Consider the following 22,196-nt stretch of genomic DNA (forward strand, 5'->3'; position numbering starts at 1 on the left):
CCTGGCCCACCCCACAAACCTTGATCCCGCCCTGCTCCCACTGGCCCCTCCCCCACTCTCCCTGGCCCACCCCACACTCCCTTACCCCGCCCTGCTCCCACTGACCACGCCCTATCTCCCTGGCCCTGCCCTCCCTGGGCCCATCCCAGACTCCTTTGCCCTTCTCCTGAACCCACCCCTCTCTCTAGCCCCGCCCAATCCCCCTGGCTCCACTCTCACTCCCTCTCTAACTCCGCCCCATCACCTTTGCCCCTCTCGATCCCCCTGCACCCTCACTCCCTCTCTAACTCTGCCCCTCTCTCCAGCCCTGCCCAATCCCCCTGGCTCCACCCTCACCATTCACCTGACGAAGGGACAAACCCCGAAAGCTTGTGAGTTTACTATCAAATAAAGCGATTGGACTTAAACCTGGTGTTGTCAGACTTTTTACAGTGTCCGCCCTCACCCCCACTCTAACTCCGCCTCTCTCTAGCCCCGCCCACTCCCACTGGCTCCACCCCCCTCTCTAACTCCGCCCCGATCCCCTTGTCCCTGCCTCCCGCTCCGCCGGAAGTTGCGCGCAGGGCTCGGGAGGTTCTTTCCGGCGTGTGCCAATTGGCGGCTCGGGGACGGTTCGCGGACGTTTGTTTACATCGGCAGCGTCGAGCTTTCCAGAAGCGGCGCCATGAGCGAGCGGCCCAGCGCCCAGGAGGAGAGTCTGCAGGGTAGGTGCACCCGGGCTGAGGAGGCGGATGAGCTTCACCCGGGGCCGAAACCCCGTGCCCGGGGCCTAATTCCCCCTTCACCCCGGGGTCTGTTTCCCCTTCTTCACCTCAAGGCCTGATTTCCTCCCCTTCACCCTGGGGTCTGATTTCCCCCCCCTTCACCCTGGGGTCTGATTTCCCCCCCCTTCACCCTGGGGTCTGATTTCCCCCCCTTCACCCTGGGGTCTGATTTCCCCCCCCTTCACCCTGGGGTCTGATTTCCCCCCCCTTCACCCTGGGGTCTGATTTCCCCCCCTTCACCCTGGGGTCTGATTTCCCCCCCCCTCACCCCGGGGTCTGATTTCCCCCATCTTCACCCCGGGGTCTGATTTACCCCACCTTTACCCCGGAGTCTGATTCCCACCCCCACCCTCACCCCTGGGTCTGATTCCCACCCCCACCCTCACCCCTGGGTCTGATTCCCCCCTTCGTCCTGGGGTCTGATTTCCCCTTCAGCCCGGGATCTGATTTCCCCTTCAGCCCGGGATCTGATTTCCCCTTCAGCCCGGGATCTGATTTCCCCCCCTTCACCCTGGGGTCTGATCCCCTCCTTCACCCCAGAGTCTGATCTCCCCCTTCACCCTGGGGTCTGATTCTCCCCTTTTGCCCCAGGGTCTGATCCCCCCTCACCCCAAGCCAAACCCTTCCCTCACCCTGGGGTCTGATCCGCTTCTTCCCCCTAGCCCGGTATTTGTCTGTTGGTTGGGGAGTGTCTTCTCTGTTTCTTTACCAGTGGGTGAGTTTTGATGATCTGTGATTTATTGAAGCCTGGCTTCATGAGCCTCGGGTTAAGCCTCAATAATCCCCTTTCCTCCGAAAGCAGATTAGTGATGGTAGGGAGCAGCGCTACAGTAACAAAAACAAAATCACCATGGCACACAAGCAGCTCCAGTTACACCTCATTCTTCACCTGCACAATGTGTGCTACAAACGTAGTCAGCATTTACTGTCTGAGATAAATCCTGATAATAGACTTAAGTTAACCCTGCATATCCTTGGTGTACCTTTAGTTTAATTACTCCTGTCACAGGTAGCTTACATTAACATTCAATGAAGTTACTGTGAAAACATGGAATTCTGTTACGAATGACATTTAGTTCTTCACTGACAAATGCTGCAAGATATGAGCTGCTTATTTATTTTGTTGACAGCTGTTGTGAATTTTTCCCCTTTATTGGGATGGTTCACCTTCTCAATTGATGTGCTTTACAGTAACATTTTGAATATGTCATTCTGCCTCTCTCCATGTGGAAGAAAACAAGAACAGCGAGACCAAAATGTTCCTTTTTTTTGGCTTCTTCCAGGCTAGATTTTCTGCTCACCTCCTGCCCCATTGATTGGGGCAAAGCACTACCTAATTTCACTTACAAAGGACTTGAGCTGTTGATCTCAGGTGATCTTCTGGTATCAGGATTATGAGATTTTGGAGGTAGGCACCCCAGCTTCTAAGTGACTTGTGCCATACTGGGGCAACACCTTCTGATGATAGGCTTCTAAAGCTTGCTTACCATTGCATGCTTGACTCCTGGGCCTGACAAGAATCTCCCACATTTTGCTGGACTGAACTATGCACAGTCTTATCCTTAGTCCATTCCACAGCACCTCTGACTTTACCAGATGCATGCTCAGATGTTGTCAGCAGATGATAATGAGTCACAAAGATTTCTCATTGGACGGCGCAATAGCACATCCCAGCCTTCTCAGCATTGCAATTGTGTGAAGAACATGCCAGTCTGAATGAGCAAGACATAGAATTTGAAAAGCACCTGTGTGTTCCCTTTCAGGAACACACTCAGCAATTTTCTCAGCCTTTACCTGTATCCCTGCTCCACCCCTACTTACATTTCTTGGGCAGTAGACAAATAGTCTTATCATCACTCAAACGCCATTACACCTATTTGGCTGTGTTTTTACTGCTATGCTGTACCTTGTCCCCTTGCTGCATCCACATGCCAGGAGGCGATTTCAACTGTGGATGTACCTTGCTCTGACTGTGCTTGTTTCTTGCACCATGATTAATTCTAGATATGTAAATTATATGCTTCTGTGAGAATTATGTGATCTTGTATGGATATTGATTTGAAACAAGCCACATAATCTTTGCAGATGATAATAGAAACAAAGTAAATAGAACATAATTACTTACAAAGTCTTGTTCAGTAAAACATTACTTAAAAAGATGATTAATTGTAACTGCAGGAACTGCCAGAGTTATGTTACACCTAAGGAGTAATTTTAGAAAATTACTCTTCCAGTGTTCACCTGCCAAAAGCACTTATTGGGAATTTTGTTGTCGTCCTCCTCCTCCTCCAAGATTTTTAATCATTAATTTTAATGCACTGATCCCTTTGATTAGGCTGAATACCAACTAACAAATTTTGTAATATTACCTCTGGTACAAACTCAGCCTATTTTGAATGGATCTCATTGCGAGGATTACATAGCAGTTGGCTTTTAAGCATTCAGGAATCAACATGACTCTTAAGTCAGAGTGTTATTTTTGTAATAATACACAGGAAACTGCTTTGTGGCAAATTCACTTGAAGCTGACAGACTAACTATAGTTTGAGATCATCACCTGATGACAGCATTGTTATTTCTGTGTATGCGTGTTCTTTTTATTAATGGGATTAAATTCCAAAAACAGTTTTTTTTCAGGATTAAGAAACAAGCTGTTTTTTTTTCTGTTGTACTCATTTCTCCGAAATGCCCCACTTTACGATCTTCTTTATGGCCCGATATTGCAACATTAACATTTGGAGCAGTGTTTTAAAACTTTCATGTGCTAAACACAGACTAGTTCATTTGTGTTTGTATCCCTCTGTTTGGTTAGATAAGGAGATTTGTTTAATTGTTTGGAAAATTAAAATCAATTTTTCTCAGGCATACTGTGTTTTGCTGTATGTGAAAAATGCTCAGTACTGTAGATTATTGGGCATATATTTATTAATGTTTGTATGCATTTCAGTTTGGATATACTTGCTTGTGTGATTGTTGGAAGACAAAAATTGTATATTAGTCCTTCTGTATAAAATTTTGGATTCTCCCTGTAAGATCTCCTTTAATTGAAATTGCATTGAAACAAGACTATCTGTCCTGGTGTGGTCATTCTGACTCTTAAGTCAGTTCCTTTTTTTGTTGTGTCACCCAGCTGAATGGTTTCTTGATTTAAACAGTGGTTTAAACTTGCAAATAGTGGAGTATGTAATGGACGGCTACTTCAACCATATCTTGTCAACTTTTAGTGTCAGAATGTTGAGCTCTGTGAGCTGTACTGTCGCATAATTCCTTTAAAGAAAGATGGTGGTTGGAATGGAGGATAGTGGCACAGCAATTAATGCTGTGGAAGATGCATTTATTATCAGAAGCAATGTTAGCAGCTTGCCTCGGATTAAGATTAGAGTATTAAATCGAATAAAGGTGAGGCAAGTTTACCACTTCTCAACCCCAGAATGCACATTGGGAATTTTCATTATTTTCTAATAGCAGAAAATTGAAAGGAATGTGGCTGCACTTTCCCAATAAGTACAACCAGTATATGAAGCTTGGTATCAGAGCACATATTCAGAAAATTAAAAGGTGAAACAAAATTGGCATTACCAACTATAATGGTTGTCTTTTTTATTTATTCAAAGAACATGTATTTCACTGACATTAATTGCCCCATGAAACTGAGTCGCCATTTCACAGGGCAGTTAAGAGTCCTTGTAGGCCAGTCCAAATAAGGACAGCAAACTTCCTTTCCTAAAGACATTAGTGAACCAGATGGATTTTTATATCAGCGGTTTCATGGTCACCATTAACTGAATTCAAATTTCACCAGCTGCCAAGGTGGGATTTGAACTTATGACCTTAGTATATTAGCCTAGGTCCTGAATAACCAGTCCAGTGACATTACCTCAATGCCACTATCTTCTCTTTATAGTTTAGAACATTTGTTTATTAATGGCAACTTGGATTTGATGGAAACTTTTATTGCTTGCAATTTTTTATAGCCTGCACACAAAAAGCGAATAACTCTTCGAGTGATGCATGCAGTGTGCTGTACTGGGTCAATAGAAGGATGGAAATAGCCTCTTTAGTGATTGTATGTGAAAGGCTTACCTTCATTACTATTTCCATAGGGGTGCATGCCAGAGAAGGGAGAACTGCTTAGACAGAATACATATTACATAACTTGTATGGACTGCCAAATCACAGATCAACATGTCTGCGCACATTAAGTGAAAAAAATTTGGACTGTAATCTAGAAAAAAAGGGCAACAACAGTAGTGCAGTTAGGCAAAACAGTGTGACAGCTGCTTTATTTGAGATGAAGGACCTATGTACATTAAGTTAATGATTACATTGTACTTGTAGAGCAGTTTTTCAAAAATGTCTAGGCAGAAACAGTTCAGAAGGAAGTGCATTATACTGTCTTCTGCAGGAGTTAGTTTTTTTTTTGTTTTTTATATAATATTTGCACTGATATGCACCCAGCCTATTTCCTTGGACCTCCTTCACCCAAATCATCTGCAGAAATGTGGATGATGAATTTAGTGTCTATGTCCTGGGCACAGGATGTTGAATTAGGTTAGGCTGTATTTTGCTCAAACAATTCAGATATGAAATGCTGTACTCAATTTTACAATTGCACACTCGAGCTAGTGCCCAGTCTTACTCTCTTATAGCTGAACACAATATTAAAAACTTCTCCCCTATCCACCCCTCACAAGAGTTATTTAAGGGGGTCATTGTGGATTATAGTAGGAGTTTTTCAGAGACCTATGTATTTTGCTGGCTTCATGCAGGAGACTTCTCTTTATTAACACAGCTCAGCAAATACAAAGAACTCGCCGGAGACAGTAGTTCTGGTTTAAAGATGTACTTTATGCCTAAGCCTGGTTTCACCATGGAGGGCGAGCACTTTGAGACAGCTCAAATTACTCTAATTATAGTATCAAGATGTTCTGCAAATGTATTTTTTCAGAAATCATCTGTCCGCCTATTCTGTCCAGCTTAATAGGATGGCTCAATCATGTTAATATTATTTACCGTGGCAAATTACATCCTATTCTCTAGCAGCATGAGAATTCATTGGTCCATAGAATCCGGAAGCTTCTGCCCACCTATCTCTTCGCAACTTCAATTATGTACATTATAGAGTTCAAATGTACCTTTCCCACTGTCTCTCAATTACCTAGGTTGTAGAGTTCAAAAGTTCCCGTCCTCACTATCTGCAAAACATTTCTTATCAGTAGATTTATGTTAGAATCTGGGACCTTTTAACCTATACTGATAAAAACTATGCTCTGAGGCTGTATTGTTCTTAAAGATTGTGGTTCATCACTTAGCTTTCATTCCATTATGTCTTGGGGCAGTCTGTATTTGGACAAGGTGTTCAGAATGTTTCAAAAATACATATTTAAAATCACTAACAGTGCTTATATGTGTTTCTATGCAACAGTATCCCTGTATTTTCAGATACTTTATACTTTTTCTATGTAATATTTATTTCTAAATCATTCTACTTATTAGTCTTTTAATATCACGTTATCCTAATTTCTTCTAACAGCTATGTATGGGATTTTTTTTCAGGCAGCAGTTGTACATCTTTTTGAGTTTTCCTATACTTAGTAAAGTTTAATAAAATCTACAGCATCGGTCAGGCTGGTACTAAAGTACTTCTCTGTTCACTGAAAAATGACTGCTGAACAACTTGCTTCTAGATATGGGTAGACTGACAGAACTTCCTCAGGAAAGTGAGCATAACTGGAAGAATGAAAAGCAGATACGTAGAGTGGGTCAGAAAAGAGAATGAAGTGGAGAAGAGTTATCTCAAAGGGTCTTTAGGAAGTAATTTTCTTATCTCATCTTAGCGAGGACCAATGTTTGTGAGATTTTCACTTCCTAACACGGTCATAACTGAAATTTACCAATTGCGATAACCAGAAGAACTATCTCAAAAAAGAGCTAAGCAGCAATAACTCAATTTTTATGCACCTGACTCCTTTCAGAATGCTGCTGGCAATATAAGCAATATCTCACAGTTTGCACTGCACTGCTGTGTAAGGGACATCACTGAGCCTTTCCATACAATGAGAAACAGTTTAGAATAAAGAACAAAGAAAATTACAGCACAGGAACAAGCCCTCCAAGCCTGCACCAATCATACTGCCTGACTTAACTAAAACTCCTACCCTTCTGGGGCCCATACCCCTCTGTTCCCATCCTATTCATGTACTTGTCAAGACGCCCTTAAAAGTCACTGCCGTATCAGCTTCCACTACTGCCACCCTGGCAACGAGTTCCAGGCACCCACTACTCTCTGTGTAAAAAATCAGCCATGTACATCTCCTTTAAACCTTGCCCCTCAAACCTTAAACCTATGCCTCCTAGTAATTGACTCTTCCACCTGAGAAAAAGCTTCTGACTATCCACTCTATCCATGCCTCTCATAATCTTGTAGACTTCTATCAGGTCTCCCCTCAACCTCTGTCGCTCCAGTAAGAACAAATCAAGTTTCTCCAACCTGTCCTCAGAGCTAATGCCCTCCATACCAGGCAACATACTGGCAAATCTTTTCTGTACCCTCTCCAAAGCGTCCACATCCTTCTGGTGGTGTGGCGACCAGAATTGAATGCTATATTCCAAGTGTGGCCTAACTAAGATTCTATAAAGCTGCAACATGACTTGCCAATTTTAAAACTCAATACCCTGGCCATATGCCTTTTTGATTATCTTCTCCAGCTGCATTGCCACTTTCAGTGATCTGTGCACCTGTACACTCTTTGCCTATCAATACTCTTAAGGGTGCTGCCATTTATTCTATATTTCCTATCTGTATTAGACCTTCCAAAGTGCATTACCTCATATTTGTCCTGAAATTTTTCACATTTAATCTCATTCCCTCTTGCTAGAGATGCATAGTTTTTCCAAGCACCAAGATTTGCATGGATTGAAAACCTCCTCATGGTGTAGGATAGCATTCGTTACTTCACTTTGCCTTGTAAGTGCTTTATGTGAACTCAGCCATTTTCATGAGCTGAAAAGAATTGCATTTCCTCATTTGCAGCTTGTGTGTGACCACAGACATCGGAATATGCAACTGAGAAGTGCCTTATCTTGGCAGCTGTCATGTTTCCTTCATTTTGTGTGGTCCTCAGTGCCATTAGTATTTGATCACGACGGCAAGATAAAGATTGGCATGACAACCTTGGAGTGACAAGGCTTATATATTCATAATATGGCTTACGATTATGGTCCGGAACCACACATGCACAGCAGGCCACAATTTGAGTGATACTGCAGATAATATTAGAGAACACACCATAGGCATCCTCAGTTAATGCTTCTGTAGCCTGAACCTCCCCAGAATGATGCCAATAACCTCAACCACATTTCTCAATTTATTAATCAATGGTCCAGTAATGGTTCATTATCTTTCCATCTTTCCTGTAACTCTGATTTGTCACATTGTCATCTTTCTACTGTGATGCTTTGGAACAGTGGTAACCCAAGCCACAATGGCAATGGTTTGAGCTGCCAAGGCAGTTTTGATCAAAGTTGTTTGATCAAAGTTGATTTTGAGTATTGAGTGCTGTACCATTGTTGGTTCTACATTGGAGTTGCTTGGCCATTCCATTATTAGAAAAGCTGAACTGCAAACTGTGGCACAAAGTCCTGTGTATAAATTGATTCTGGACTTTTCCCTGCTTCTTGTTATCATGCTGTCTGGCCTGCATCGCACTACACACATTTGAGTATTTACAACTATCGACTTTCTTATGTAGCCTGATTCAACAAATCTTTAACAATCCCTCTGCCGAAACAAGAATAGCAAGTGTTCCTTCAGCAAGCTGGCGCCTGCACTGTGATTTATCCTCCCAACCTGACTCTTTCACATTTGTACTTGGTGTGTTGCCATTTTCAGATCTCGTCTTTATTCTCATTTTTAAATATGCACAAAGACAGTCTCTTCATTGGTAGTTGCAAGTATAGGGTCCATCTCGTCACTGTTTTTTCCTTCCTTCTCTGACTGCAAAGGTCCCAATTCTTGGTTATCAGACATGAAAAAAAGGTACCTGCATTGGATTTTTGGTGAGGAGAGAGAAAAAATAAGAAGTGCATAATTCGACCATCTGCAGCTTGTGAGGTAGAAGAGATTTTGAAATGAGGAGTGACAGGAGGAAGATGAACTCTGCAAATATGGTCATCACTGAGCTATCCAGCTCTGTCAGTGGTGACGGCTTCAGCCATACCTGTTGGCATGATGACCAGTAGTGTTTTCTCAATCAAGGTTAAAACATGTGGAAGTCCCTGTTCTCCTCCAGTTCTTTCCTGCTGCTTTTGGTTCTCCTGCAAGAAAGGGAAAAGTGCCAGTGAGTATCCTGCTGTACATTTGGGGAATGTGGCTGCTGTGATTGAATAGCTGCGAGTGTGTGTAAATTGTAAGTTGTGGGTGTTAATTGCGTGAGGGTGAGGTAAAACACATGAATTAAAGGATTGAGTACAATCATAGAATCGTTACAGTGTAGGAGGGGGTCAGTTGGCCTTCGAGTCTGCACCACGTCTGTGATAGAGTACTTTATCCAGATCCTCTCCCCTGCCTTATTCCTATAAGCCCACACGTTAATCATGCCTAATCCATCTAACCTGTACATCTTAAGTCACCAGGGGCAATTTAGCATCACCAATCCACCTAATCTGCACATCTTTGGACTGTAGAAGGAAACCAGAGCACCCAGAGGAAAAACATGCAGACGTGGGGAGAAGGTGCAAACTCCATACAGATGGTCATCCGAGACTGGAATTGAACCCGGGCCCCTGGTGCTAATTGAAAGTTATTGTTAATAGATGGGCTGATGAGGAATTAGAGAATTGAGAAGTGGTTGAGGATAGTGGCAAAGCGGTTAAGAAATGCCATGTAAATGATAAACTCATTCACTTTAGCAATGTGCATATATTTGATAAATATTTTCCGGTGTTGCATCCACAATCTTGGAGCAACATTCCTGGCATTGATGTTGCCACAGCTTCTCCCAGCCCTTTCCTGAACATATGCCTGAAGGGCTTACCGCTTCTCTTCAGATACATTATATCGCTCCTTAAACCACACCTTGCACTAAAACCTCTCGTATATTGTCTAAAAACTTGGTGTACGCTTGTACACTCGGCTGTTCAAAGTATCACAGCCCAGATTCACATACCAAAAACTCACACTTCAAAGCCTTTTTCCAGGCTTTAAGAGTGGCTAACTACTTGCAATATTATATCCCTGCTGATGTGTGTATGATGTGGATATGCCAGTGTTGGACTGGGGTAAACACCATAAAAAGTCTGACAACACCAGGTTTAAGTCCAACCGATTTGTTTGATAGTACACTCACTAGTTTTCGGGGTTAGTTCATTCACCTGACGAAGGGACTAACCCCGAAAGCTAGTGAGTGTACTATCAAATAAATCGGTTGGACTTAAACCTGGTGTTGTCAGACTTTTTACTGTGTTTACCCCAGTCTAACGCCGGCATATCCGCATCATGTGTGTGGCTAGCAGTAGCTCCATGCAGCAACCATTTGAAATAGCAAGCTGCATTAATTTATCATGCTGTCTCCAGTGCTAGGAATAGTCATACCGCAATTCCTGTACCCATTTTCAGGGAGACACGGTTAACCACTTTTAGAAATATTAACATTTCAGCTAAACTGTATTCCAATGTACAATAAACTACTGTCTTGTAACTTGCACCTTAAGCTACTGGACTATATCACATGTCCTATATGTTTCAGTTGAGCAGCTTAATTATGTAAGTGTAAATAAAGATAAAATCTGTTTATAGTAGCAACAGTTAACCTTAAAAACATTTCAAACATAATCAAGTTCCATTTGTAATCAAAAGCCCCATCACCAAACCAGGTTATCCTGCTGTTATTATGAAATTGCTACTTTATTGAAATATGATTATTCCTTTTCCATTCTTCAGCCCATAAGAAGCAGTGATATGTGCCTGGCAGCAGAATAGGTCTCGATTTTATGGCTGTATGCCAGGCATTATTTTTGGCAGGAAGGAGCATTTAAAGTATGAGGGGAGCCCACCAACTTCACGTCCACCCCAAGCTGTCCCCCAGTAGGTGGGTGGGTGCCGAATTCGGGAGCTTGTCTGCCATTTTTAAATAAATAATCAAGTGTTGTTTGAGCTTTATAAAAAGTCAGTTGACCAGAATAATATACTGCTCACACCAGTGTACGTTTGACATGGGTGGAAATGAGCTGACCGTTCTTTAAACAAACGTTTTTGATCTTTGAATTGATTTATTATTGTCACATGTATTGGGATACAGTGAAGAGTATTGTTGTGAACTATTACAGACAAAATATACCATTCATAGGGTATATAGAGAAGAAGGAAAGTAAAGGGCACAGAATATATTGTTGAGGTTACTGATAGGAAGAAGAGAAAGATTGGCTTAATGTGAAATAAGACCATTCAAAAGCCTAGTGACAGCAGAGAAGAAACTCCTTGAGTTGGTTGGTATGTGTTTTGAGAGCTCTATATCTTTTTCCTAATGGAAGAAGTTGGAAGAGAGTATGTCTGAGATGCATGGGGCCTTTGATTATGCTGGCTCCTTTTCCGAAGCAGCGGGAAGTGTCGATGGAGTCAGTAGATGGGAGGCTGGTTTGCAGGATGGACTGAACTATGTTCACAATCCTTTGTAGTTTCTTATGGTCTTGGTCAGAGCAGGAGCCATACCAAGCGGATCCTGGTCTTGTTTTTTTTAATTTCTTGTTATTATAGTTTTAATTTAATTCCTGACCCTAATATTATTTACTTCTGCGGTTCTGTTGACTTCATTTGATTTCTGCTCCTCAGTATCATACTATGCATACTATTATGTCAGTTGATATTGTTTACTTTATGACTATTGTTTTATTTTAATCATTGATTCCAATTCTATTTAATTCACAGATTCTCTGGTATATCTACTGACCCACCTGCTCAATTCTGATTTGCTTAATTAACTAACTTTGTTGGTCTAAACTTTTATATTCTGCTCCTCACTTAGTAATGCCTTTGTCCATTGTTGAAAATCATTCATAACATTTGTGCTTTCTTTAAGGGTCATGCTCACTTCTGCACACTTCACACATTTTAGCATATCCTGTAACTCACTTGACGCATTGCTTATGAAAGATCATTTATTTTCTAAATATAAAAGTTTAAACCTTAATGCTTACTATCAAGTTTCAGATATGGCAAACTGTTGGATGCAAATTACTATTTAAGGTAATAAAGGCATTCGTTCGAACCATCCAACAAATGATACAGCAAAAAAAATTGATGAGTCATAATATCCAGTGGTAAATGGCTGTGATGTCTGGGCTGTGATGTCTGGACTGTGATAAATAGACAAAAATCATGTATCCAGCATGCATTTGTCAAATTTCAGACATTGCACTTCGCAGTATCAAAAAAAAAGAGAAAAGCAATTATTTTTGCCCTGAGCTGGTGCTAAAATTTATAAGCACATGGTCAACAGGGCATTATGCAACATTTTCATGTTTTCTGGGAAGTATGGATGTTTGAATAGTTTTTTGACCTTTTCTCCCAAAGCTTAAACATGTTTCGGAACTCAGGAAGTTATACTTGAATGGTTGGTTACTTTTCTAACTTATCTTGGCCTGAGTACAGACAATTGTTTTGTCAACAATATGTTTTATTCACTAAAATATTTGTTTAAGCACTTATCAATTTTAATTTAATCTAAATTTATCTAAATATAACTTGTGCTACGGCATACATGACACATGACTCTATTTGAGTTACCAGTGTGACTCATTTAAATATAGGAGGTAGATTTTTCTTTTCCTGTGTCTGGGCATTGTGGATTATTTAATGCAGCACATAGGAAATAAATAGTAAACCTCATGTGCAAGGGCCAAGCCCAAATTTTGCCCTTCTGAAATAACAGGTTAAAAATTGAGCATGTTGCCTGATGGGTGTTTATTTCACCCCATTTTCATCAATTCACTGCATGCAGAAGATTTGCTATATATTTTGATGCAGGAACAAAAAACTCTGTTCCAAGTGCTTCCCCCAATAATAAACTAATGGAGTACAATGACTAGTAATATTCTACCGTCAGTGATAAAAGACCATAATTGGCGAATAGGTGGTAACATTACACATGGAGACCAAAGTTTTTTTTTATTTTTTCCATAGGATGTAAGTGTTGATGGCAAGGCCAACGTTTGTTGTCTACCCCTAATTGCGCTTGAGAAGGTAGTGGTGAGCTGCATTCTTAAACCACTGCAGTGTACTTGGTGGAGGTACACCCACAGTGCTGTTAGGAAGTGAGTTCCAGCATTTTAATCCAGCAACAGTGAGGGAATGGTGGTATGGTTCCAACTCAGGATGGTGTGCGACTTGGTGGGGAATTTGCAGGTTGTGGTGTTTCAATGCATCTGCTGCCCTTGTCCTTCTAAGTGGTAGTGGTTACAAGTTTGAAAGGAGCTATTGAAGTAGAATTTGAAGAATTTTCTGCAGCACGTCTTTTAGATGGTACACACTGCTGCTACTGTAAGAACATAAGAAATAGGAGCAGGAGTAGGCCATCTAGCCCTTCGAGCCTGCCCCGCCATTCAATAAGATCATGGCTGATCTGTCGCTGCTCAGTTCCACTTTCCCGCCCTCTCCCCATAACCCTTAATCCCCTCTCTTATCAAAAACCCATCAACCCGCGTCTTAAAAATATTTAGCGAGGCAGCCTCCACCACTTCAACGGGCAGAGAATTCCAGAGATTCACCACCCTTTGAGTGAAGAAGTTGCTCCTCAACTCCGTTCTAAACCGCCCCCCCTTTTATCTTGAGGCTGTGCTCCCTAGTCCTACTGTCTTTTTTGAGCAGGAAGAGTCTCTCCACCTCTATCCTATTCATCCCATTCATCATCTTATACGTCTCAATGAGATCTCCCCTCATTCTTCTAAACTCTAACGAGTACAAGCCCAGTTTATTCAGCCTCTCCTCATAGGTCAACCCCCTCAACTCCGGTATCAGCCTAGTAAACTTCCTCTGCACTCCCTCCAAGGCCAAAATATCTTTGCGCAGGTGTGGCGCCCAAAACTGCACACAGTACTCCAGCTGCGGCCTCACCAATGCCCTATACAGCTGCAGCAAGACCTCCCTACTTTTATATTCAATCCCCCTCGCTATGAAGGCCAGCATCCCATTCGCCTTCCTGACCACCTGCTGCACCTGCAAGCTGGGTTTTTGCGACTCATGCACAAGGACCCTGAGGTCCCTCTGCACCGTCGCCTGCTGCAGTTTTTCTGGATGGAGTGACTATTTAAGGTGGTGGATGGGGTGTCAGTCATGTAGACTGTTTTGTCCCGGATGAAATCAAACTTCTTGAGTGTTGTTGGACCTGCAGTTAAGCAGGCAAGTAGAGAGTATTTCATCCTATTCTAGGCTTGTGCCTTATAGGTGGTGGACTAGTAACTGTAACAAATATTACGGATGCTGGAAATCTGAACTAAAACCAGAAGAATTCTGGAAACACAAAACAAGTCAAACAACATCTGTGGAGGGAAAGAGAAATCATGTTCCAAGTCAATGACCTTTTTAAAGTACTGGGCGATGCTAACTATGATCAGCTCTTTGAGCGAGTATAGTCAGGGAAAAGGGAGTAGGGTCTGTTGTAGGGTGACGGACATGAATAATTGGCCACAAGAAAGCATGGGTGCACCTGGTAAGATTATACTGCTGTCAGGATAATGTTAATTCTCTACATTTAATTTTTTTGTTTTTATTCCAATTCAGTCAAATCAAGTCCAATTCAGTCTCAACAAGTTGAGACATTTCCAATCCAAACTGACAAGACAGGGCTCTCACCTCCTGTCTTAGGCTTGATCTACATGATCCAAGCTGATCGGAATAGTTATAGCTTCTCCTCCAAGGCTTAATCTCATTTTCATCTTAGCCAAAAGGCCGAGATGCCGCTTTTAAAAATTGCTTCAAATGAAGCTAAAATGTAACCTAATGACTTCAACCAAGCACAGCATGTCGATACTGCACTTGATCTTAGCCAAGACAGTATGTTCACCGTGTATCAATAAAACATTACAGTTGTAACATAAGTTGAATATAATTGTGATATAAAATGATACCTGCTGAATAAATTATGAATTCTGATCAGAGGAGAGTGGCTAACTTTTGACTAAAGGCACTAATGTGTGTTTTGACCTTGGGCTGTTCAGACACACAGTACAATCACAGGCTGTTCTATTCCAATGATCATATTAGGCTTGCAGTGGCATTTTAAAGAGGCACAAGTGGTGCATCACTCCTTATTTCCACACTTTGATGTTTATAAATATCATCAAAATAACAGTGGCATCAGCTGGCTGTCCTCTGATTGGATGGTTTGATGTAAATAAGCACTGAACCCTCGCTTGTATGTAATATCACATGTGTTTGACAAGGGTACATACCAGGAAGCACAATGCACTTACAAAACAGGAGAGGGTTGTGTGTCAGCTGGTAAACGGTGACTTTCCATAAATTTGGTTCAGGGAAAGCTAGTTTTTAAAAAAATAGCATCATTGTATCAGGAACTCTCAGTACAAGAGTTTACCAATCAATATTTACTTAATGTCTTTCTTATTAGTGAGAGATGTTTTCAAAAATGGCTCCTTACTGATGATACCTTAATTTGCAGCTTTTTATCAGATTGTTGGAAGTATAATCCTTGAAACACTGGCCCTGATTTTAAGTTGGCAATGTGCATTGGAAAATTGGAAGTTAGTCCTGTGTGCTTGTCAGTGGCTTTATAACTCAGTCACATTGTTATTGCTTTTCTTCTGAGTTTCTTGTCCAATTAATGACAGCAGGTGTGATGTGGGCCTGCATAACACAATCTCAATTCCAGGGACACTCCAAACATGCAAATTGAAGGAGTTGGAGTTTGGTGTCAGAGAACTGCAATTTCAGAATGAAGTTCAGATGGGCAAGTACTGTGTCCCATTTCACTGTTACCTCCCTGAATGTGCTGCTGGGGGCTGTGAGAAAAATAATGAGATTCTCTTCTCCAGCAGTAGGAGAAAGAAACCTGCAGCTGAGACGAAGAAAGTCAGCACTACTGCCTCACGGTGGCAGTGACCCAGGTTCAGTTTCAGCCTTGGATGATTTTCCGTGTGGAATTTGCACATTCTTCCCATGTCTGCATGGGTTTCCACCTGATACTTTGTTTTCCTCCCAGTCCAAAGATGTGCAGGTTGGGTGGATTGCCCATACTAAATTGCCCTTAGTGTCTCAAGATGTATAGGTTAGATGGATCAGCCGTGGTAAATGTGTGAAATTTTTGGAATAGGGTTGGTTAAGATGCTGTCTGTAAGAGAGTCAGTGCAGATTTGATAGGCTGAAAGACCTCCTTTTGCACTGTAGGGATTCTACGATGATGAATGTCACAAATGAGATGCGGTGCTGCACTTCTAGGTTCAATGCAAAAGTGATTTAATGACTGTACCAGGTCAAAAAAGATGAGTACAGTGGCATTTCATCCACATCTGGCTTTGTGCATCACTCCAGCCCCCTAACTCTGCATAACCTACTCCCATTGCATGCCCAGTTACCTTGTGGTGGACCCATCTTTCACTTTAAAAGCAATTCCTGACATCTACATCTATCCATCCAGCATTTTTACTCACCCTTACCTTTATATTGTCAGACTTCTTCCTCACAAAGACAAAATGTACTGCATCCATTGAATAAACACATACCAATATTTGAATATTCTGGGCAAGTTTGGGTGCCAACCTGCTTGCCACATCAGTTTGGCCTCACTGGACTATACTGATCTGCACTAAAGTGTTCTCCAGTGCATTGGTAGTAATGAACTGTTACCTCGTCCTGATAGGGGTCACGGAAGGGGAAAGTCCATTCAGATGCTTTCATTTCTCACCTTGTTTCAGTTGGCTGCCCACATGCTGTCTAATTTCCTGATGGCCAGGTCTGCCTTTGCACAGAAGCAGGTAGAGCAATCTTTAGTGGGGCTCTCACCCAGTGAGCGTCAGCTGCCAGTGCCTTAGCAGCCAGAACATGGCTTAAACAGCTTGCCTCAAGCTCTGCTGCAGATATACAGCTTATACACCCAAGAATAGCAGAGAAAGGAAGAACAAGGAATTTGTCTGGCATAAAGGTAGACACATGGGTGTCTGAGAAAATGTGGTTTTGATAAGTTTTTGTTCTTTATTTAGTTCACAAAAATATTATTCTCTTTCATCATTTTTCTATCATGTACATTTTTTAGTGTGAAGTGATAGTTGACCTTCTAACTTGTTTGAAGATGAATGTTTTGATGGGGCCAAAGGGGGAACCTTCAGGGATGCTTGTTTGTAGGACTGTTTGTGTCAGTGGCATTGAGGGCATGTGTAAAAGTGGTTGGTGTATTTCATAAAATCCCTGCAGTGCAAAAGGAGGCCATTTGGCCCTTTGAGTCTTCACCAACCGCTACCCCACCAGCCCCCATTCCCGTAACCCCACACATTAATCCTGCTAACCCCCTGACACTAGGGTCAATTTAGCAAGGCCAGTCAACTTGCACATCTTTGGATTGTGGGAGGAAACCCATGCAGATATGGGGAGAATGTGCAAACTCCAGACTGGAATTGAACCCGGGTCCCTGGCAGTGCGAGGCAGCAGTGCTAACCACTGTGCCACCGTGCTACCTGTATTTCCTAATCACTGCTGCAACCTAAGTGAACCACGCGTTAACGACGGTATCTCAGGCAGCAATGTGAGGAGCTGGAGATCACTTCTCTGATCCTCTTGCTTCCTCCTCACCCTCTGAATTTTCTGAGCTCTTCACTTTGTTTGTCCTGCAGGTCCAAGCCTCGCTGTTGCACAGTGCTATTAGCACACCGCAATTCTGATGACTCTGGCAGGCGCTAGTGATGGGCATCTCCAGAGCTGTTGAAACACCTGAACAGCATTGACAATGTGCTGATGGCCTGCTCAAGCACATATCTGGTGGTGATATGTCTTTCATTTTAACATTGTTGAGCTTCAGTGCTGGACTTTCTGATGGGTATCATAAACCAAGGTTCCAACTGGTATCGTTTGTCGTTTGTCAACCACCTCATAAGTCTGCTTCCAGGTACAATAGATGAGAGAGCTTCAGGATGAAAGCATCATGATGGCTGCCTGGGGATCTTGTGCACACTTTCAAAACAACCTTTTTGCAGTTGCAAACACTGATGGGTTGGAAGCCATCAGTGTGGTTAACAAATGTTCTGGGATGCCTGGAATGCTTTCAGTGCACAGCCAGTGGCACCTTGTACCTGTAGGAAGCCAGCCAGAGCCACAGTGAGCTCACTAATTCTAACTGGTATCATCACAAGTGAAGTTGGCATTATTTCCAATCTTGGCTGTCACCTCTTATTTATGTGAGTGGCTGACTGGGAGATCATGGATTTATCAGAGTTCTGGAGGCAACAGAATGAAGGGCGGTGGTGCTTTCTAACACCACTGGTAATATGTCCAGCAGGCAGGAGCTGATGTTTCTTATCACCTGACGTGACATCCTGAGCTTTCTGATACATGAGTGATCAAACATGATAGAAACTGAGAGGAGGCGATACTTCCATTCTGACCTGCTAATTCTTTGGTGGGTCGAGCTGGGAGATTCACATGTGCGCCAATTCGTGGCATTAGCGCATGCATGCCCTACACGCACGCATCTCCCACTGCTGGATACCTGGCACGGTTGGGACTACACAGGAAACCTGTGGGAACACCAGGTAAATAATTTTAATCTACTTTTAATGTGATTTGAATGTAATTATCAGACCCGAAACTGAATTCTCCAGGCCCTATGGCATTTCCCACCATGCCAGTTCAAATTCACTCCGGCAGGGTTTAGAGTAGCTCCCCACTTTTGGGGAACTAGCGGGAGACCTGCTAGAGTGAAGGGGGCACTCGGGGTCCCCAAAGGATCAGGAGGTGGGGGAGTGGTGCCTCCTGGGCATGGGTACCCTGGCAGTGCCAGTGTGCCCAAGGGGCAAAGTGCCCATGCCCAGGGGGCATGTTGGCACTTCCCACTGGACATTAGGCAGTGCTAAAGGGGAGGGGCCTCAGGGGCAAAGCCCAAGGAGCGGGGCCAGCTGGGAAGCCTGGGGGCAATCAGTCGGGGTCCCACTGCCACTGTTCAAACAGGATAGATTGGGCCTGGAGGGAGGCCAGTGATTTGGGTGGGCTGGTGTGGTGGCGGGGGTCGTGCTGGAGATTGGGGCGCTCCAGGACAGGAGGGGGTTTGGGGATCGGGGCTGACCTCATGTCCATTTGAAAACTTTGTTGCTAATCGCTGGGTTTAGCAGAGTTTATTATTGTTAATGATATTTGTTATTTATCACAAAGAATGTTGCAGCCTCTTTTGCGCTATTTTCTAACTCCCATCCTCTAACATTTATCTGAACCCACATGAGTATCAAGTTGGAGAGTCAAATTTATTGATGGCTTTGCAGCAGCATTCTCTGTAACCTGCGTAGCAGCACAGAAATCCTTGTGATGGTCGGGCCCAAGTCAGCCCATTTCAATTAGCACATCAGCTGCACAAAAAAATTAGAGGCTGCAGTCCATGTGGTATAGGGAATGGTTGTGGGGGCCGCGATCAGGCTGTGGGAGGTTGCTGGAGGGGCAGCAGTGTGGGATCCCGGACTGGCCAGTGATTGAACTGTTTAGCAAATGGAAGGCTGACAGATTGGAGCCTCTGTGCATGTGCAGAGACATGGAACTGTCAGACTTTGGCGTGAATAGACCCCACCTCATGAGCATTTAATGAAATTCCCAATTGTGACCTCTGCATTACACAGAGTTTGGGAGATTCAAGTCTGAAGTTGCACTGAAAAAACAATCGTGATTTACACCATTTTTCCTGCCAATTCAGCAGTTAGAACTTTTTGGGAGGATCGCCCTTGAGTCTTGTCCAAGAACTTGATTCAAGAGTTGTGCCTCTTTGCTGCCCTATTATCTAGTGTGTAGCTGCAACTGTATGAGCAGCAGCTGCAGTGTTGTTGCTGGTCACTCTGGTCCTCATCCTAAGGCAGCAAAAAAGGCAGCACTCACCCTGATGTGCTAGAAAAACTACTGAAGTGTAGAAAGTGACACCTCAGCAAAAGCACTGTGATCAAACTCTTTCCACTAGCAAATAAGAAAGCAGTTATGAATATTTCCAAGAGATTGATTTGGCCACTCCATTGTTATTGCGCACTGGCTTTGCTTTCATAAGTGAATTTCAGGAATCCTGGAAAACATGTGCATCTGAATTAAAGTCAGATATGTGTTTGAACTATTAATAGACGTTATGTCAAAAAATTTCCATTGTGGGACCAGGCACAGTATTCAGTCCCGGCCTCACAAAGAACGTTGCAGCTTCTCTTGCGCTATTTTCTAACTCCCATCCTCTAACATTTATCTGTACACACGTGAGTATTAAGTTGGAGAGTCGAATTTATTGATGGCTTCGCAGCAGCATTCTCTGTAAACTGTGTAGCAACACAAAATCCTTGTGATGGTCGGGCCCAAGTCAGCCCATTTCAGTTAACACATCAGCTGCACAAAAAAATTAGAGGCTGAATATTTAAATAAATCACTTGCATGCTCAAAAAACATTAGAGGAACCTTAAAATTACCGGATCCTCCTGATGCATTAGGTGGGAGGAAAAGAGATTTGACAAAGTGGGTTCCTGCAAAAAAATATACTCCCATGTTAATCCCTATGTAAAATTCTATGTAGTGCATTCACCAAAGATCAATTGGATAAGCTTTCCTCTTCTTTAAGTTTTTGTTCTTTTTGCCAACGCTGCACACTCGGATACTAATGTGCACTTAATCATAGAATCACAGAATTGCTTCAACAGAAAACCGTGCCTGTGCTGGATCTACGAATAAACAGCTCATCTAGTGCCACTCCTGCCTTCCTATAACCCTGCATATTCTTCCTTTTCAGATAATGACCTTCTTGGATGCCTTGTTTGAATCATTTTTGTTATTCTTTTATGGGATGTGGGCATGATTGACTAGGCCAACATTTATTGCCCATGCCTAATTTCCCTTGAGAAGGTGGTGGTGAGCTGCCTTAAACCACTGCTGTCCATGTGCTATAGGTACACCCACAATGCTGATCGGGAGAGAGTTCCAGGATTTTGACTCACAACTGTGAGAGAATGATGATACGTTTCCAAGTCAAGATGATGAGTAACTTGGAGGGGAAGTTCCAAGTGGTGTGGTTCCCATGACCCTCGTCCTTCTAAATAATAATGCTTGTGGATTTGGAAGATGCTGTCTAAGGAGCCGTGGCAAGTTCCTACAGTACATTGTGAAGATGGTACACACTGCTGCCACAGTGCATCAGTGATAGAAAAAGTGAATGTGGATAGTGCAAATCAAGCAGGCATGCTGTTGACCTTCTTGAGTGCTGTTGGATCTGCACTCATCCAGGCAAGCGGAGAGTATTCCATCATACTTGTGCCTTGTATATTATGGACCAGTTTTGGGGAATGAGGTGGTGAGTTACTCAATGTAGGATTCCTAGCCTCTGACCTGTTATTGCAATGACTAGTTCAGTTAAGTTTCTGGCCAATGGTAATCCCAGGATGTTGAAACTGGGGGATTCAGTGATGATATTGCCATCGAATGTCATGGGGCGATAGTTAGATTCTCTCTTGTTGGAGACAGTCGTTGCTTGGCATTTGTGTTATCTGAATGTTACTTGCCATTTGTCAGGCCAGGTCTGGATATTGTCTGGATCTGCTGCATTTGAATATAGACTGCTTTAGTATCTGAGGAGTCATGAATGGTGCTGAACATTGTGCAATCAACAGTGAACATTACCACTTATGCGCTAATGATGGAAGAAAGGCCCTGATAAAGCAGCTGAAGATGGTTGGGCCTAGGACACTACTCTGTGGAACCCCTGCAGTGATGTACTAGAGCTGAGATGACTGACCAACAACCATAACTACCTTCTTTTGTGCTAAGTATGACTCCAACCAGCAGCGTGTTTTCCCCTGATTCCAACTGAGTTTAGTTTGGCCAGAATTCCTTGATGCCATACTCAGTCAAATGCTGCCTTGATGTTTAGGACACATTTAGAGTACTAAAGTAAAGTAAAGTAAGAAGTACATTAACACTGCAATGAAGCTACTACTCTCCAGTGCTTGTTCGGGTCAATGCACGTAACCAGCACGTCTTTCAGACTGTGGGAAGAAATCGGAGCACCTCGGGGAAACCCACGCAGTCACTGAGAGAACATGCAAACTCCACACAGACAGTGACCCAAGCCGGGAATCAAACCTGGGACCTTAGCACTGTGAGGCAGCAGTGCTAACCACTGTGCGACCATGGATTTTGGTCCCTTTATCTGTGAAAAAATATACTGGCAATGTTGGCAGTCCAGAGAAGGTTCACAAGGTTGATCCTGG

At 43.0% G+C, this 22,196-nt stretch overlaps 1 protein-coding gene across 1 annotated transcript in view; it reads left to right on the forward strand.

Moving 5' to 3' along the window:
- Window positions 1-541: 541 nt before the first annotated feature.
- Window positions 542-22,196, forward strand: part of bnip3 (BCL2 interacting protein 3) — a 58,275-nt gene continuing 36,620 nt past the window's right edge. The window contains exon 1 of the mRNA XM_080205604.1: window positions 542-704. Within this exon, the coding sequence (XP_080061730.1) occupies window positions 665-704 (40 nt within the window). The 5' untranslated portion in view covers window positions 542-664. The remainder of the gene's footprint in view (window positions 705-22,196) is intronic.

The sequence above is a fragment of the Carcharhinus amblyrhynchos genome, chromosome 17 (genome assembly GCF_965287045.1).
Source record: "Carcharhinus amblyrhynchos chromosome 17, sCarAmb.v2.hapA, whole genome shotgun sequence".
NCBI classification, from domain to species: Eukaryota; Metazoa; Chordata; class Chondrichthyes; order Carcharhiniformes; family Carcharhinidae; genus Carcharhinus; species Carcharhinus amblyrhynchos.